Source organism: Dermacentor andersoni, chromosome 1 (genome assembly GCF_023375885.2).
Source record: "Dermacentor andersoni chromosome 1, qqDerAnde1_hic_scaffold, whole genome shotgun sequence".
NCBI classification, from domain to species: domain Eukaryota; kingdom Metazoa; phylum Arthropoda; class Arachnida; order Ixodida; family Ixodidae; genus Dermacentor; species Dermacentor andersoni.
This window is the reverse complement of record NC_092814.1, coordinates 356,631,261-356,651,188: the sequence shown is the minus strand read 5'-3', so window position 1 is coordinate 356,651,188 and position 19,928 is coordinate 356,631,261. Positions and strand designations below refer to the sequence as shown.

The window sequence follows — 19,928 nt, the reverse complement described above, 5'->3', positions numbered from 1 at the left end:
TATTTTTGCTCTCCGCTGCGGTAAACATAACTGCTGCCATTACGAAGCCCACTGTGTGAGCTTGGCTTGCATCATGTACTTACATCATGCAAGGTCAAGTTCAGGTTGCTTCACCAAAAACGAAGTGCTTACCACAGAACTTGCAGCGTGTTGCGGTGTGGTCCGTGTCCCGGCGGTTAATGTGGCGAAGCCACCCCACCGTTCTCCATGCTCTTAGCTCTGTGGTCTTTTGGCATTGATGCTTGATTACCTTAGCTATTGAGAAGCTAACCAAAGCAAATTCTGATCCCCAGGCTTCATTCTAGTGTGGCTGCTGCAGCCCAACACAGCACAGTTCACCATAGTGCTCCAACTCTGTCGATGCACAGCAGAGACATTGTACAAGACTTTCTGCTAAGCAAATGAGTGCTTATGGCACCACATGAAATACTGCAGTGTGCAAGGTGACGTATCAGCAACCGATGAAGTCCGTACAGTGGCATCAACGACAGGTGTCAGCAGTTCGATGAGGCATGAATGACACAACTGGCATGGCTGCCCTGGTGATGTTGTTGCTGCCTCATGGATCGAGCTAAGCGCATACCCACTAGTACACTATCACATCTGGTCATTTCACAGAAATGTGGAACAAGTGTGCCCTCTGCATCAGACAAGAGATGCTACGAACATGTCGTGTCTGTCTCTGTCAGCCACGCTGCCAGCAGTAAGCATCATCTGTATCAACAGCCCTCAGAACAAGCAACAGAAATTTTAGTGAGAGTTTAAATACAGCTTCCTTTCCTCAGAGACCATAACTCACATGACAACCAATGTAAATACAAGAACTTCCTATTTCAACGAAAGATTGCTTCCGAAATTCTTTTTTACAAGTGCAAAATAAATTATACTAGAAGGTGCAACATCCTTATTTGGCAATATTGTTTTTACCTCTAGAGCAGGCCTGTAAAGGTTACAAGCTTCTTTAAAAGGACAAGTTAAGGGTAGGAATCAACACCTAATACAACCGGTAAACATTTTTCTCAATGGTGATCACTATTTCACAATGTGCAACTGGTATAAACCCCTTTCCTACTGCAACATCATCACTTGCCTTAATGCAAGAACAGTTTTGCTTGTTGAAAAAGTAAACCATTCATTGCTGTTCATCAGAGCTAATGAAACTGCTACAGACAAAAGTTATTGGAATACAGGAGCTGTGCCAAACCTACTGCTTTCTAGCATCTTTCAGGGGAAGCTAGAAATTGGATCATGCATGCACGCAGGCCGGCGCTCATAGCCAGTTTGGCCCTCTCTTTATCCTGTACATAGGAGTGTTGCTTGCAGCTTCTGTGGCTGAGCAACAAAAATTCTGGGGTTTCACGTGATGAGTTGATTATGAGGCACTTCGTAGTGCGGGACTCAGGGGGTTAATTTTGACCAGCTGGAGTTCTTTAAAGAGACTGACAACTGGCCAGAATGTGTTGCGAGACATTTATAGAAATGAAAGGACCACGATTTGTAGTGATAAAATCCAGCATGCTGTTCATGATTTAAGCAGGAATTATAACTTTAAATTGGCAAAGAAAGTCTAACCAGTAAGTCGCGAGGACTGGCGGTGAAATCTTGGTACTTCAGATGTATTCTATAGTATTACTGTATGCAAGTCAACATTAAGTACCGCATCACTATCGCTTAAAATTGCAGTTGGTATATTAGACACTCGTGCTTTATTCTATGCTTCGAAAATCAAAAGTGCACGCATGGCTACAGCAGCAAGCTAAACTGCGTATAACATGTAAAAGCGTCGTTCCATTTTCGATCCTGTTAGTTTCATTTTTACTGGTTAAATACCAGAGCAGTTGGACAGGAAACCACGAAAACAGATAGCTATTACCACAGAAATACTTTCACACTTCGGGAAACATGAATAGCAGGATCAACTTCATAAACAAAATACTTTCTCACAGCTACGGCCACACCTGTCGTCTGCCTCTCACTAATGCCGGCGTTTAATCGCTATCAGGCTCACCTATCAATGTTTTTAGCATGCTTCCGGTGAACAACTACATCCTCGCTGCAGACAGAAAAATTCAGATTAAAAATGTTGCAATGCGTTTTCCACGTTACCACTTCATGATTACACACTCTCACCTGTAACGTTTCCATTGCACTAAAGAAGATGGGTACCATGAAAATTCGTTGTCAGTCCCTTTAACATGCGCCCAATGCACGGTACACAGGTTTTTGCATTTCACCCCCACCGTAACACAGCCGCCATGGCTGGGATATGGTCTTGTGCGCTCAGGCTTAGTAGCCATAGCCACTATATCACCACGGCAGGTGTAGCCGAACACTTGCTATCATGTTGCTGATAGCACAGCTACACGTGCCTAACACATGTGAAGTACAGAAACACCTATGCGATCCGCGGCATCATGCTAGCTGCAGAAGCTGCAAACAATGTTCCAATCCATGGATAAAGGAACGGATTGAAACGTGCGAACTGCTATGAGTGCTGGCCTGAGCACATGTGACCCAATTTCTAGCCTCTCCTTGAGGATGCTAGAGGGCACTGGGATGCATTTCAGCAGCAGCTCCTGTGTTTCAATTACTTTTGTACACACATGTACATGAAAGGTCTCAGTGCCTTTTGACAACATTTTCAGTTAACACTCTGTGAGCAATAGACAATATTCTCGAAATGATTCTAACTCGGTGAGTGGAACGTGTGTTAGATTAAATAAACAAACAAGTCCAGTAGATATCTGCAAGGTGGCAAAATTGTTTAGGTATTGAAAACAAGCCCAAAGCTCTAAAAGAAGCTTCCTTTACAGCTTTGTGCTTTCACCTCATTGACAGTGACTGGCGGAGTTTAACGCCCTAAAGCAAGACTGGCTATGGCAGGAATCATAGTGGAGGGCTCCGGGTCAACATTGGCCACCTGTTGTTATGTGGCAAATGCTTGCAACAAGAGCATTTCAATATAAACCCCATGGAAGCGATCTTGCGCGCGACAGCGACAAGCGATGCGATGGAGATGGCTGTCGCATTCGCTCGTCGTCTACAAGTCGTACCCCATGCGAGTGACGATTTCGAGCAATGTCTCCCCGGTGTTGCCTGCATGAGGGCAGCAAATAAGTGTTGAATCTAGCATGACTCGTGCTTTATCAGGTTGATGTATTTTACTGTAAAGAGCAGCATAAAATATTTGTGAAGGTCTTGCAGTAGGTTGTTATTCTTGCACGTATAAAAATTCAATCGTTAGCTCATTCCGTGTGACAATCAGTATTATTTGAGTAATGTACTTCCACTTCCGGCTTCGCGCTATTGGCTAGTCGCTCATGGCACTTCCGGGCGATCGAGCGACAAGACTGAGCGATCTGTTCAAGCGACGGCCCGATCCATCGTTCGAAGCCGGCACTCGTCGCTGTAGCGCATAAAATCACTATCATGGGGTTTAGCCTTTATGGTCCAATTAAAATTTGACCACTAGTGCCAGGAATTGAAATTGTGGCATCATGTCTACCAACAGAATGCCATAACCACACAGCCGCGGTGGCAGGTGTTGTTGGTTAAAGAAACACTTGTCATTCTAGTTTTGCAGTGACAGTTGCTCGACTGAGCTTGTCATGTCACACACACACACAATAAATCTGAAACCTCAAAATGAAACTTCATTTTTTGCGTGCCTTTCCCTGCTTTTCTTTTCGCTTCTTGACATGCTTAGGCAACTTCAGTTTGCGCTTCTCCTTCTTGGCATCCTTGACTGCCTTTTTCCTTTCCCTCTTCTCTTCCAATGACTCCCCTTTAGGCCTGGCTGTGCACACAAATTTTGACTCCTTGTCATTGCCATCCTCACTTTCCTCATCTTCACATTCACTGTCACTTTCACTGACCTCCGAGGACGAGTCATCTGAGCCATTCTCGAGTAGTGCAGGCTTCTCAGCTGGGCCTGACAGGTCAGGCTTCATGCCTGTAATGGTGTGATAGAGAATTTTTTTGTTTTCCTCCTGCACACCAACAATGTCCTTCTCAAAGTCAAGCACATCGTCCAGTCTGTGGGGTATGTATGTCTTCTTGAAAACTTCCTCATCTACTTGGTTCGTGGCTTCTGAACCACTTTCTTCAACAAGTGACTGTGCTTTTTCAAGGTAAGCATCCATGTTGTCTTCGTTAATGGTTGGGTCTGTGACAAAGTCAAACAGCTGCCGAACACTCATTGTCTTCACATCTCGCTTGCTGAAAAAGTCTGTGATGTTGGTGCAGTCCTTGCGCAAAAACTCGAGCGCATTCGGATGGTCGTGCTCAACTGATTGTGACACGTCAATTATCACAATCTTACCTTCGTGGTATAGCAAGTTGTACTCGCTTAGATCGGCATGCACAAGGCGACATTCGTGGTAGAGCCGTCGCATCAAGATAATGCAGTCTCTGTAAAGCTCACGCGCTTTGGATTCGCTCAGAGAGACATCCTTGAGCTTGGGTGCCGGCCAGCCATCCTTTCCGACGAAGTTCATGACAAGCACGTGGCTTCGGAGAACGATGGGTTTTGGACAAGGCAGCCCTGCGGCGTATATTCGCGAGAGGTTTCGCATCTCCTTTTCTGCCCAGGTACGGACCATTTTGCGCGGGTTGCTACTGCAGTAGCCGCTCCTGAAGCGGAACTCGCCGGTGACATAGCGGTCACGGTCTTTAAAAACCAAGATGGACGTCTTGTAGATCTTGATGGCACGATCTGGAGCGCCGTCACCGCCAGCCGTGGCATGATATACATTGGCCTCCTTGCCCGTGCTCACGCAGCCATTTATCTGCTCCACTAGGCCACGGTTCAGGAGCTTAAAAAGAATGATTCGTGTCCTGCGATCAAGGACCTGCTCCGCTGTCGCCCTTTCCACCTTGTCACGGACGCGGACGCGCTCAGCGTCTCGCCTGCGGCTCGCCTCGTTCAACACACTTAACGCGCCAGCAGCCACAGCTGGACCAGAGTACGCTTGTAGGTTGATCTTCCCGCTGTACTTGCCAGAGAGAACCTTACACTGGGACTGGAATGAATTCGGGTTGGCACTACGTTGCGCATTCGGGCGACTGCCGGCGCTGGCCGAGTTGTGGTACACACTCCCTCGGGAAAGGTCGTCCCAGTCGTAGCCGTCGTCGCCACTCAGGTCGCCTTCGCCGAATGAGTCGTCGTCGTCGCTCGGCAGATGCTCTGGGCTGCGGCGTTCACTCGATAACACGGCCAGGCTCGGCGTCGCTTCGGCGCTAGGCAAGACGTCAACGTCGCTTTCAGCGTCGTCGAATTGCCCCTCGACGACGTGGTAGTTCATTTCTTCGCAAATATTTGTTGACCAGTATCTCCGTGATGACTGATCTATCAAAGCATAAGACTTGACGACAAGGCAAAATTAACCGCGTGGACAGCGTGATATACATGCGTACTAATGCTTTGGATTGGATCGATTTTGTTTGAGCTTGTCTTGCTAGCGTAACACGTCGACCACGTGCGTAACACTGTGTGACTGCTATTATAACATACTGCTATGTGGCTCTAAAATATTTTCACTAGATTTGTTATAATTTCTAGCAATGTAATTAAGTTTAGTTTTTGTCCAGAACAAGAGGGCTATGGCATATTTCTGTCTTTACAGTCGCGCGTGTTTTGGCCCAAAGAGTACGCAAGAGCATTGCCTTCGAATTTAAGTACGGCCTTTGAGATTACGGTGCATCAGATGGTTGCAAACAGCCGATCGCTTCCACCTCGGAGGCAATGCCTAGTTGGTTTTTCATTCTATGGCAATGCAATATAGCCAGTATCCTAACCCGATGCCTGTGACATGTTTCCAGCTCTCGCAATTGCTTTTGCCGCTTGGAAACAGCAAAACCATAGTCTATAAGATATGCATTTGTTTATCTAGAGGACGCTATACCGTTGGGGCATGGATTTGTACACCATCTATTGTATTTGCATTCATCTGAGGCTCGAAAGTACTGAATAAAATATAGTGTTTGCAGTCACTTTCCGAGCATTTTTACTGCAGTGAGTTAGCTATTGACAACGTGGAGATTTTTACATTCAGTTTTTGCTAAGAAACGTGGCGGCAGCGTACTTTGGGCTTCTGCATGCAACCCGCAAAGCGTGGCCTTTGAAATTACTGTTTTTATTCAGCGTTACTGTGAGCCAGTCATAGGTGGTGTCCGAAACCCGACGTCTATCAATTATGGTGGTGCTATTAACATTCTTAGACTATACACTGTATTTAGACATGAACGTTGACGTCCATGACGTGTTTAGAACTTCCAAAATCGCTTCAGTCGCATTCAACATGAAAAAACACAGCCTTCAAGATCCGCGCTTAAAATCTAGAGGACGCCACCTTATGAGGTTTGGATTTGGACAGCACCTATTAAATGCATTGGTGGCGGAAAGTGATGTGAAGATTAGATATGCAGCCAATTTTAAAAGGTAGCCAATTTTAAAAGGTAAATAACGTTTATAGGAAGCAAATTCAAAGTGAACGAGTTGCAAAAACTTCAATAACATGCGTTTGTATGCGCTGCAAGGCATGGTATTTCCGAGCAATGTGGTGTCAACATATATCCACGACTTCATAGTTTCATTCAGCGCTAGAGATGCTAGAGATTGTTGACCTTTCGTTAATCGGACGCGCAAGCTAGCGGAGAGCCGTTGTGCGGAGGAGGTCCATTCGGCGCTGCGCCAAAACCAGCGGCCCGGCCCGTCTTGTTCGAAGCAGACGGCTTTTCTCATTGGGCGCTTGTCGCTAAACCGCAGCCGATTTCGTGTTCTCAAGTGCGTAGTGCGGCGGCAACAGCTCTCCGAACTTTGAACGCGCCGTCCCTTTACTGCCGGAATGGAGTGTCTGTATGTGGTAAGTGTATGCAAATGTTCTCGTCGCCTGCAGCTTCATTCGGAAGACAGAGCTTTTTGCACAACATTGTGAAATAGCTTGGTCGAATGCGGCGAGGGATTTCTGGGTTTGCCTTGTGAGCTAACAAATTAAGCCAAGCCCGGAAAGAAAAAAAAAAAAAAGCTTTGCTCTTGTAAGAGCTTGATATAACATGCTAGAGTATTTTTCACTCTTGATTTGGTTGCCAGTATGCTCTCATTATGTTACTACACGTGTATGCATTCTGAATGAAATATTTCTTTTATCGTCGCCGAAAACGACGCGCGGCTATTTTCTATTTTTGTTTTCCCGCCCACTGTGTTCTGACCAACTTTTGACGTATGCTTACATCAGGGCGGGAAACGAATCGTGACAGCTCTTCCGTGTGAGCTAGACCCATTTGGTTGCCAATTTGCTCAGCTATAGCTCTCAGGTTTTAAAATCTCAGAAGGCGGTGCTAAAACACTATAGCGGTACTTTTAGATACCGCGGACGCGTGGTTTCCAAGCCATAAAAAACGCATCAGATTATTTGCGCTGCGTGACGGGTTTGCCAAATCATTGGGAAAAGTTACTGCAGACACAATAAACATACTATAACGGGAGGGAGCGCAAAACGCCGCCCTTATTTTCGATATTTTTTCTTTGTTCCTTTTTTCAGTGGACAATTTAGCATGTGCGTGGATGATATCAACATCTGGGTTAACAGTGGGAGTGACGCAGCCATCGAACTTAAACTACAGATATCAGCGAATATGGTGGAAGAGTATGCGGCCAGCAGAGGCTTGGCATGCTCGCCACAGAAATCGGCGCTATTAATCATTGAGCCAAAACATCAAAGGGGACCTGGGAGCAGCAGACCCATCAATGTTTTCGTAAACGGAACTGAGGTTCCCAAGGTGGAGGAAATCAGAATTGTGGGCATGCATATCCAGAGAAATGGATACAACCTCACGACAATCAAGAAGCTAGAAGTATACGCGGCACAGGTCACGGGGATCTTTAGGAGAGTTGCACTCAAAGGCAGGGGCCTCAAAGAGAACAGCTTCCTCAGACTCATGCAAGCCCTTATTACCAGCCAAATAGCGTATGCCACACTGTATCTTGTGTTTAAACAAGAAGAAAAAGAGAAAATAGATGAGATTATTAGGGAGAGTGTTACGAGAGCCCTAGGGCTCCCAAACTCGACCTCAACAGACCTTCTCAAAATGGGGGTTCACAACACGCTAGTTGAGCTCACTGAGGCAGCATGAGTGTCTTTTGGAAAGATTAGGCCAGTCCAAAACAGGGAGAAAAATCGTGAAATGGGTAGGAATCCAATGCGACAGGCATGCCCCGACTGGCAAGAAGGACATTCCGTAGGACATGTGTAAACACTTCCAAATTGCCCCCCTACCTAAAAATATGCATCCTATCTACAACACAGAGACGAGAACGCGCAGGGCTAAGGCTCTAGTAAGTAAACCTAAAAAGACACTGGTGCATAAAGTAGCGTACGTGGACGCCGCTTGTGGCAGAGACAGGGCTGCGGTATCGACGGTGGTTGATGGCGCCAGGCGCGTTAAGATAGCGTGTTCCACTTGCACGAGGGACGCCTGTACAACCGAGGAGGTTGCAGTAGCGCTCGCTTGTGTGGGTACAAAAGCGGGAGTCATAATATGCAATAGCAAATTAGCTGTCCGAAATTTTAGCAAAGGGAGAATCTCGGAAGAGGCCCTCCAAATTCTACTCAAAAACCCTCCTAGGAGGCACATAACTTTTATTTGGGTTCCGACCCATGAAGAAGTCCCAGGTAACGAAGCTGCTCACGAGCTCCCCTGAGCACTCTACCACTGGACAACTCTAGAGCAGCCAGTTCCAGGGATAAAAGATAGCACCATCACATACAGGGAAATCGTAAATCATTACAAACCCGAAAGAATCTTTGCACCTCCGCACCGGTCTCTCTCTCTGGAGGACGTTTGCATTGGGTGGCGCCTCCAGGGAAACAATTATACATCACCATATTGGATCTACTTAACTCAGACGAGGGACTATAACGACGCCCTCTGCAAAATTTGGAAGGAGAAAGGTACTATAGACCATGTAATATGGGAGTGTGCTGGCTCCCCAGGGGCCAAGGAAAAGATTGACAGTAGAGAAGCCTGGGAGTCCTTGCTCCAGAGCGAGGCTGAAGACGACCAGCATCGAGCAATCCGCCTGGCCATGAAGGCCATGAAGACTCGCTGTCCTCAACTTGCGGGAACTGCTTCGTCCTCCCCCCCTACCTGCGTGTAGGGTAAGAGGCGGAGATCCCGGCGCAGTGGAATAACAAAGTTTTCAATAAATCAATGTCACTGACATACGAAATTGCCAGCGCGCAAACATGTCAATTGCATTTGTACAAGCGTGCATGAAAACACAGACAGCCACAAAAATTTACGGCATGCAGGTTTTGCAAGAAAGCTTATTACAAGCTGTAATACTTACACAAAAAATTGAGTTGCAAAATCGACTAATTAATAAAAATTTACTAATTTGGTTAACTAATTACATTGTGGCCCATATTGCAGTTTACAAATTATAGCCGTGGAGTTTGCAAGGCGGATCCACTTGGAACGAATTTTCACGATGACACCAGTTTCAAGATATAAATTCTCTAACATTGCGGAAAATGCATTGGCGTTCCAGTTAACTTGTTAACAAAACGTTGTTTCATGCACTGAAGCACACAAGTAACTGGAACGCCAATGCATTTCTCCGCAAAGTTCGGGAATTTATACTTCGAAACATGTGTCATCTTGAAAATTCGTCTTGTCATCTTGAAACTTATTTGCATACTTTGTGTGGAAAATAAACTCGCCGTGGTTGCTCAGTGGCTATGGTGCTGGGCTGTTGAGCACGATGTCACAGGATTGAATCCCGGCCACGGCGGCCACATTTCGATGGGGCTGAAATGCAAAAACACCCGCATACTTAGATTTAGGTGCACGTTAAAGAACCCCTGGTGGTCCAAATTTCCGGAGTCCCCCACTGCGGTGAGCCTCATAATCAGATGGTGGGTTTGGAACGTATAAAACCCAATAATTTAATTTTAATGTGGAAAGTACAGTTAATAGTTTGTTGCATTTTTTTTTTTTTTTTGGCTGTTGGAACATTTATTGGGGCAATGCCCGAGTTGCCGGCACGTGTCCTACAACATGCAAACACACTTTTGTCACTTGGTTTATATTCTTTGTTTGTCATGCATCAAGCAATTTAATCAGATGCTTATATCTTGGCATGAGCTCAGAGTGATGCTTGCATCAGGGTTTGTACACTTCCTTGAAATCCTTGAAAACTCTTGAATTTGGAAAAACAGATTCAAGGGCCCTTAACGCTCCTTGAAGACAAATGTGTTCCTTGAATTCCTTGAAAAGCGGAGTTGGGGCCACTTTTGAACATTAAAAGTAACAAAACTCTGCATAGGGGCAATGTCATAGACACTGCACAGGGGAAAACCATATTGGATATTTTCTTTTGAGAGTGTCGCTAGACTATTGCAATGTGGCATTTCAATGACCACCAACAGGTTTATTTAAATCACCACTGTCATTGTGACGCTAGACAAAGCCAGATCAAGCGACCAAACTGTGCCATCATTTTATTGTTTTGGTAGTTGGCTCACACAGCAGCTATCGTGGCTCCATTTTGACACCTAGGCTCCAGAAATGCCTCGTGCAAAGTAAGTTTCAGCCATTTGACTTTAACGCGGCGAGCATCTTAATTAGGCTGAAGTCAGACACTACTAACCATAATGCCAGAAGGTGACTGACATCATCAGAATGGAAAAGACAACCTATAAAGGTGATCTGAAGAGCCTGAAGCAAGTGTCCAACTCAGCAGCTGCTGAGCAGCAAGAAATTTCTGCTAAGATTTCACTATTTTTCAGTTTAGATAAGGTTTCCAGCAGAAATTTTTGTTGGGCTAGTTGGTGCATATTACTGAAGTACTATAGCACCAAACAGACACCACAAGAAGAAGAGACACGGACGAGCGCTCGTCCGTGTCTCTTCTTCTTGTGACATCTGTTTGGCGCTATAGTACTTCAGTAGATAAGGTTTGTTTCCCGCTCCTTGAACTTTGGTTTTCGACATCTTGAAATACTTGAATTTTGAGCCAGACAGGCTGTATAAACCCTGTTGCATGCACACAAAGGTAGTTTCATTCCCATGGTGAGTCTTAGAGCATTTTCGTGTACTACAGGTTTTGATCAGTGACTGTATGAGCAGTGCCAATGTGCAAGACGTGTGTAATGCATAAGCAATCGCTGTGTTTACCTTTTGTCCTTGTAGAAGGCATGAAATACATTTGCTCTTCTTTTTTTCTTTATTGATTTGTTGGTTCAAACGAATAGTCCTGGGGAGGTATTCGGTAAGAGTTCACCTAGCAGGGATGTCCATTTCATCTGCCGCTGAAGTGCTGACGGGCTGTAGCGCCTCGGTGCCGCGGATGCACAGCCCAGCCAGCCAATCAGAACTTCAACAGCAGACGAAATGGACTTGTCCACTAAGTGGACTTTTATAGAATACCTCCCCTGTTTCTCCTTGTGGCAATCCTTCATTAAGATTAATTGGTTAATTTTAACAAATTAGCACCCTTGAGCAACATTGAAAATTTAACGAAGGAACATTGCACATTTAGCTTCACATGGCATCATTGCACATAATGACTATGCAGATAAGGTGAGCTCTGATCTTTAGGCGAATAGGATGCTCGGAGAGTCGGTAATCCACCGGGAAATGCAGAACTAAACCGGCACACACATGGGAGAATGAAAAATAACAGTGTGCTTAAAATTTTTTTTCTCTCTCCCTGATGTGCCCATGAGAGCATGAGTTTACTGACCACACCATTAGCAAAAAATTTTGAATGAAATTTCGAACGGCATAGCGATTCAATAAGAAATTTGTGTTAGTCTATTTGATTGGTTGAACACATATTTGTTGGCTGTACCACTTTGTTTCTGGCTCCGATGCCTAGGCTGCAGAAAAATCTGTTTTGTTTTGTTTTCCACATCTGTAGTCCTTTTAACTTTTGCTTGCAGTTATACATACATACCCGGTCTTAATTACGGGACATAAGTGTTCTGGTTTAGATATGGTCTAGATTGAATAAGTTGTGCACTACTTAATTACTGCGAAACAGCTCATTTTGTTGCATTTCAACTTGAAAAAAAAAAAAAAACAAGTTTGGCCAATTTTATCGTATTTTCCTTCCAAAAGACTCATTGATGCCAACTCCATTGCCCAGTTGTCACTATTTTGAGACTGTCTTAGCAGCAGTAGCTGCCGTGGTTGCTCAGTGGCTATGGTGTTGGGCTGTTGAGCACGATGTCACAGGATCGAATCCCGGCCACGGCAGCAGCCTTTCGATGGGGCTGAAATGCGAAAACACCCGCATACTTAGATTTAGGCACACGTTAAAGAACCCAAGGTGGTCCAAATTTCTGGAGGTTTCTACTACGGCGTGCCTCATAATCAGATCATGGTTTTGGCATGTAAAACCGCGTAATTTTTTTCTGTCTGAGCAGCAGACCAAGAATAAAGAAAATCTACTTGGAGAATCATCCTAACCTCCAGCTGCAGAAATGGGAGCACAATAGTATTGCCCACTGCCTTTGCTGCAAGTCCTAGGCTGGCTGCTCTTTTGACATGAAAAGAAGTGATACTAGAAGGCAGCCGCAGAAGTGTCGCACCTCTACATCTTGCATTTGTCAGAACACTGTGCATGTCACATTTGACACACAGCTTGGCACATTTGCATTTAGCTTTCTGCATTTGATTAAGCTGTGTTTGACAAGGCGGTAGCGTCATACATGTTCTGTGCAAGCCCATAACCCACCGAAGCTGCTTTGGGGCCCTTCAGTCAATGTAGCAGCAAGTGAGGACTCGATAGGTGGCGAGTTGAGCACCACCAGTGACATGGCTTAACCTGCCTTGATAAGGCATAAGAATCGGGACATGAAATTCTGCAACAAGTGTTTGTGATGCTGATAAGTGACCTGCATCTGGTTTTGAAAATGTTTGTGGATCTGTCTGGAAAAACGCTGTGGAAGCGTAGCTTTGCAGTAGGCACAGCTGTGTTGTTGTGCCTTTGTTTAGAATTGATTGGTGTGGTTTAGCATTCCAGAGAGAGAGGTAGCTCTGTAATGAAATGCAGAGCATTCTGCTGGTATGTATATGCAGCCACCTAGATGCAACACAACATAGTGAAAGGGATTGGGTACAGAAAACACATAGGAGGAGGAGGGCAGGAAAAGGAACAGGAAGGCAAGAAAATATATGATCATGGTATGTACAGGTAAGACAAAGGTGATGGTGTTGATGTAAATGGGCTAGAGCTTAACAGCCCAAATTGTCACACGGTTTACACTGCACATTGTAGTGGTGGGCTCCGGATTAATTTTAGAACTCTTGGGTTTCTTTATTGGGCATCCGATGTGCCGTCCACCGGTGCTTTTGCATTCCATCTCTATTTGAGTGTGGCTGGTACAGTGGGAAATTGAATCTGCAGCCTCAAGCTGCATTTCGCTAAGGAGAACGCTTTCGTGAAGCATGCTTTCATAGCTTGTTTGTGACATTAAAGACAAAAAGAACACTTTTCTCAAACATGCTTTTGTAACTTGTTTGCGACAGTAAAAACAAGAGGTGTTTACTGTTAATTCCATTGTTAAAATAACCCCCCTTCCCCCCAAGAGAAAGAAATTTAAAAAAAAATGTGATATTAAATAATGCTGAGAAACCCTCAATTTTTCCCTAGTTATCAGCTTTGTATATAATGATTAATTTTTTATCTACTAGCATTTGCATATTATAAAAATGAACATGTAGTGTGCTACTTATCTCACTGAAGAACATAAATAGTACTTTTAAAACTGAGCAGTGCAATCTTCACTTAAACACCATTGAGAGAAATTCAGGAACCATTTATTTTGCTTGCAGTATCACTGATCAGAGACACAAAGAGGTGTGTGGTACTCATTGTTTTGCGAGGGAGCATGGTCATTTGAAAGATCACAGTTATGGATAAGAGTTGAACTCTATGGGCCCATTTGAGAGCACAAGAAAAAACTCATCCCACTGACTTTAGCTAATCCGTTTCTGAAAGGAAGAACATTGTGGCTTACAGCACTGTGTCAGTAGAAGAAAACGGCTTTTCTTTGTTGGCTGTTGGACTTAGTTCATTACGAAAATTAGACCCACAGTTTTTGCCACCTCGTCTTTCTCTTGCCAGAACTTAACATCCATGTCTCGGTTGACACTTTGCATTGAGGCGGTTATGTCGATTGGATAGCAGAGAGTGCAGGTGCATGTTACTGGATAAAAATGTTGTGGACCATTGGAGCCGCTCAAATGCCAGATTTTCTCGCAGGTTGGGCATGCAGCTTGAGAAACACCCGTGCTTGCGTCTGATTTATGCATTGAAATTTTCTATTACAGCCTTCAGACAGGCTGTACAGTCTTCAGACAGGCTGCGAGGAAATTGACCACATCTCTAGCAGGGTGGGATAACATAACAGTTGATGTTTGACTTCCATTTCATCCATTCTATTTCTCTTACCATTTTATTGTTAGTTTGAAAGCCAGTAGGGCCATTGTTACTAGCATCAGTCAATTGTCATGGCATTGAAAGGAATCTTACAAGAATGTTTCACCATGCCATTGCCACTTGACTCTTACTTGTTGCTACCTCTGCCATCTGATACCTAAGCATGCACATTGCAGATTAGCTAGTGCCCACACAGCTGACATCTGGCATCTAAGGGTGGTAACAGTAGAGTGTCAATGTTTTAGGCATACTGACACCGTGTTTACCTTTACCACATTAGCCAACTGCAAGCTTTGTGCGCTAGTCCATACCCCTCCTGCCATGCGTATGTCTTTGGCACTTAGCACATGACAAGCTGGCACTTGGTGGGGACGGTAATGGCATACAATTCTGTTATGATAAAACACCGTAGTTGTGTTTTGTTTCATGTAGTCTTATCCTGCAGTTCACATAGAAATTCCTATTTGCACCACTTTTGGGGATAGATACCTGAAAGTGCTGCTAGTCTCCTGATTCCTACTAAATGGACATACTTTCAGCACTCGCCAGTTATAACACCACATTACAGAATGTGTTAGCATAATTAATTAATGAATCTTGACTAAAATAATTTAAATGGTGGTTGTTGGAGTGGGCTTCCGATGCCCACTGCAATGGATAATTTTCCTCCAAAAATGAAAAAAAAAATTTCTTTTTGCCTCTGTTGTGCTGTTTTTGAGCATTACTTACCTTTGCTGCTGTGCCTGATACAGCTTCATTGTCACAATGATCCCAGTTGAATTAAGCTTGCTTTCAAATGAGTGACTGGCATTTATGAGAGAGAAATGCAAACTCTTTATTGGCTGCTGGAGACATTTGCCTTGCCATGCTTCAGGCAAGGAAGGTGATGCATAAAATGACATGCTCAAGTGCGTAGCGCACGTTCACACAATATACAGTCATGACAATGGGGTGAATGCAGCTATATTTGCCTGCAGTTTCTGCCAATGTGTTTTTGTCTAGTCTAGTTTATCCTGAAATCTCACTCTTATTTAATATATGCTTTATGTATTCTGTGTTTTACATGGTGAGGGATGTTTAATTGCATACATGTGTAGGAAATGTCAGCACGATGGCTGTTCAAATTTTTCTGTAAAGGGCTCTCAGAAAGTGCAGCAGTGTTAAGGATCTATAGAGAATCGTGTGGGCCTCTTTAGGGGCACAGAAAAAAAAAAAACTGCATCAAAATTCACAAGGCTGTTTGTGAAGATTGTCATCCAGCACTTTTCCTTTCATTGTGTTGACTATATAACGACTGGCTACTGCTTATTTTGGTGAACTCTTCTTGCGTTCAAACAGCTTTAGGAACATTAGCCACACTCCTTTCTCACTCGCACTGTAAAAGTAGGTTTTAACTGTTGTTTGTTTGTCAGGTAGTAATTGCCTCACCTGCTGTTTTAATGCGGAAGTGCGCAAGCATGTGGTGTGCAATAAAGAGCTTCAGCTTTGGTTTGACTGTGCAGGCTTTCCTGCAGTGCTCGGGTTTATCTCACTACGGCACGGGGCCGCTTCTTTACACTCATCCTGACTTTTTTCTCTCTCTCAGGAGGAGGCTGCATTGCACAACCTGCTCCCTGCAGACAATGGTAAGCTTGAGTCAAGCCTTTAATGCTGCTTGGTTGTCGCATTTGCGCTGGACATTTCGGTTGACATTGGCTTGTTAAATGTGATCACTGGTAAATGTAACATGCTATAACTTGCTATGCCATACAAAGTAGATGGTTGTAGCATCAAACCCATTGCAGAAAAAAAAAAACAGGAAATAGAAAAAAGTAGCAGTTAAGTAGAGTGGCAGCCAAGGAGACACAATCTTTCGAGTAACTGCAGGTTTGCATAAAGTATTTCGAGATGCTAGATTGGGAAGCAGTAATGGTAAGGATCAATGGGGACTATATCAGCAAAGGGAAGTTTGCTAGTGACGTCCTCTTTATCAACAATGGCAGTGACTTGCAACATGTTGTTGAGGATTTCTACTGGCAAAGGGTAGGTTTGAGCATTAATATTCAAAAGGTAATGTTCAGTAACCTGGCAGATAAAGAAAGAATTCATGATTAGTAGCCAGCTTCTTGAAGCTGTGCAGGAGCAGTTTTGTCTTAGTCAAACAATTGCAGGTTATCTAGCTTATGCAGAGGAAATCTCCAGATGAATAAAAATGGATTGGGTGCATATGGCAGGCATTCTCAAGTCATGACTGGCAGCTTACTGTTATCCTCGAAAACAGGCATATAGAATCAGTGCAATCTACCCATACTAACCTAGGGGGTTTTAACTTGAAGGATGATAGTGAATGTTAGAGAAGATACCCTGTGGTTTATTATTTGGAGTAGCAGGATGGTTGCCAAGGGAAGGAAAACTGTCGAGTATGCAGTGGATTAGATGGCGTGATTAGGTTTGGAAATCTGCAGGCATAGAATGGACTTTACCGATGCGAGACGGATAATTAGAGACCTCTGAGGGGCCTTCACCTTGCAGTTAACATGAAATAGCTCGATTGTGATGGTGATAACCTGTTGTGAGGACCAGTTGGTTGTTAGCATTACAATTTGCATTCTTGTGCTTATGCAGGTTTTTCTCACACTGTCATTTCCACATAACGTTGGAGGAGTAGTTGTTGATGGTGTGTAGGTACAAGGAGAGTTGGATTAAATTGGAATGTGCACCAAGGGATCAGAATCAGCCCTGAGGCATTTAATGGATGCAGATGTGCTGTGTATATGCAGTACTGTCTGGTGCACACCCCATGCTATTCACCTATGCCTAGACCTTTCAGAATACTTCATTGAGTTTCCATCTGTTGCATTGTTTGTGACAGGATCTTGAAAAGAAGCCGACCGTGCCTGTTGTGAATAGATGAATGGAAACTTAGGTGCAGAGGCGTGCCACGTACTAGCATTCGGACAGACTAAACTTATACAACTGTGTCTTCGTTTGTGTGCCTCTCATCATTCCATCTAACAACGTGCTGGCTTTGATGCATCCAAGCAAAGCTTCAATGCTTTACGTGAAGAATGAAGAATTCCTCGCTTTGTGGACCTCGCTTTGTTGAACGCGCGCTCCGCGATGAACATTTAGGCCCAGGCAGAGCGTTGACTTAAAAAAAGAAGAGGAAAAGTAAACAGACGGCCCGTGCGCGCACACACGCCTGTTTCTTTTTTCTTTGTGGGGGGGGGGGGGGGAGCGCAGCTCGAAGAGTGGCCCGTATTTGCCCCCACCCCCGGTGAATGCCGTCCGCTGTGTTGCGATCGTTTATTGCTCGTTACAGACACCATCTCTTGTAGATAGTCCCTGTCGTCGTGTGCGAGTGGCGTTCCATTACGGTTGGAACATATCGCCAGTCTTTCATCTCTGGAAACGAACGTGGCTGGGCACGCGCATTGCCCGCACATCATCAAGCGACGGGTGTGTTGTTTTTGTGATCTTAGTGCACACGAGCGTGCCTTCGCAGGCGGAGCATCGTGATGGAGAGGCGGCCGAACATGCCGCGGTGTACTTTGCAGCAGAATAAGGCTTCGGGGTTCAGCGCTTCTTTGCCATATGTGAGAAGCGATCTCAAAGCAGGCACTGGGTCAAATGGGTGGACGGACGGATGGATGGGTTCTATGTATTAACGTCCCCGTAAGGAGTTAGGGGCACGTATTTGCGGTGTGACCAAAACTTACCGGCCAGGCTGGCAGTCTTTCCATTGTTGGAGAGAGACAGAGAAAGAAATCGCCATAAATGGCAGTGATCATAATAATAATGAACTTGGTAGCGAGAGTTCTATGAGGCTACATGGGAGAGACGAGGTTTCGTGGAGCAAAACTGAAAGCAGTTGAGCGCTGCAGGCACTTTCAGTGGAGGCAATTGTACTTTGAGGTCCACAATGTTTTCTTCCGTTGTGAAACCGAGAAGCCTCATAACCTGCAGCAACATGCCTTTGCGTGGCGTTTGCGTGCAACGAAGACGAAAGAGGAGTGCTAATCGCGTGTGCAGCGGCGTCCTGCGTGCTTTTGTCAAAGACTGCGCTTCTTTGGCGACATCCTGCAGCGACCTCACGCGCCTTTGATGTTCACACTGTGTGCTCCGATCGTAGAGTTAGCGTAGCTAACTCTGTATGGCATTCGACGCAAGCCGCATCTTTTCTCCGCGTGTGCTCGTAGCGCCGTGTGCAAGTACATCCTACATACCATTTCGCGCTCCACTTCATTCAGTAACACAACTTGCAAACCTCTGCTCCAAAGCCCCGCCCCTCTGCATACGACGGGCAGGGTGTAACCGTCTGCGTATTGCACGAAAGTAGTACAGCAACTACGTTGACGGTTTTTTCCTACGTATTTTCGACGTCGCGTCGACCGGTGTCGCCGCCTCCATTGCGAACTGTGCGATAACCGCGTTGTAATATCGGCCTAATTGTTTTGCGTGTCGTCGTCGGCCAACGCAGACAACTGGTGGGAGACATTACTTCTACAAAAAACGGCGCGTGTATCGCGTGCCGAGGGGTGAACTCGCCGCTGGCGCGCCACGAAAAATGCTCCGGAAGCGTTCCATGGCACACTCCTCAGAAAAAAAAAAAAAAAAAAAAAAAAAAAAAAAAAAAAAAAACTCAGCAAGCATTATAGTTTGTGGTGAGGCATATGTTCCAAATGCGGCGCAAACAATTTTCGTACGAACATTCTGGGGATGTCCATGCATGCATGCAACGCAAACGCACGAAAAAAGAAAAAAAAAGCGCGTCAGCAGGACTCGTGGGAAGAACGGAGTGCTCCACGACTGGCTGCCAGAGAGTAGCTCTAGACAATCTTTCTCAACGTCATCGAGGCGAAGAAGTTGAAACCGGAACTATAAGAGGCTAAAAAATCGCTCTCTGACTTAGTCATTCGGCTGTTGTGCGGCAGCATATTTTAGGCATTAATTGATCGTTTGGTCTGTGCGCTTACATTGTATACCGGTTGTAGCAGCGACGACTGTCAAATTCAGCAGGAGACTCGAGACGAAACGGGAACTTTTTTTTTGCTGGTAGTGGGCGTCGTGTAACGCGTGCGAGAATCGACGTTAAATAACTATTCCTGCTAATTGACGTTGTTAATTATTTTCCTGCGCGTATGTTGCAGTCGCGAAATTGAAGCCTCTGCAGTGCTCAATCCATATATGTCCACAGAGTATATACATCGTGAGACCACATATTCGATCGTCTCCTGAACTTGTGACGAAACGCGTTGGCGTTCTCACCATTTCCCCCACGATATGCCTTCCACGGGCAGCGTCTGACAAAGCTACGCGGAACGGCAATGTGTCTGGTCAGGTTTTGGAGACTAGAATATCTGGGAAATTGCGCTGTCGTTACAATTCCCGTTAAAGCGTTTTTGGTGTGGCGATATGTCACTTTGTCGCGCAAGAAATTGGCGCCCAAGATTCCCCTGGGGATCCTCAGTTTGAACGATCGGCGCCAAATGCGGATGAG

At 45.1% G+C, this 19,928-nt stretch overlaps 2 protein-coding genes across 2 annotated transcripts in view; one reads left to right on the top strand and one right to left on the bottom strand.

The window, feature by feature from the left end:
• Positions 1–729: 729 nt before the first annotated feature.
• Positions 730–5,423, bottom strand: RIOK1 (RIO kinase 1). Its single transcript, XM_050166918.3, has one exon. It carries the CDS (start codon positions 5,301–5,303, stop codon positions 3,654–3,656), a length of 1,650 nt encoding a protein of 549 aa, XP_050022875.1. The 5' UTR covers positions 5,304–5,423; the 3' UTR covers positions 730–3,653.
• Positions 5,424–6,503: 1,080 nt separating this feature from the next.
• The window catches only part of LOC126516715 (glycerophosphocholine phosphodiesterase GPCPD1-like), a 176,992-nt gene continuing 163,567 nt past the window's right edge, over positions 6,504–19,928 (top strand). Inside the window, exons 1-2 of the mRNA XM_055064076.2 lie at positions 6,504–6,863; positions 16,035–16,074. Coding sequence (XP_054920051.1) covers positions 6,846–6,863; positions 16,035–16,074 — 58 coding nt within the window. The 5' untranslated portion in view covers positions 6,504–6,845. The remainder of the gene's footprint in view (positions 6,864–16,034; positions 16,075–19,928) is intronic.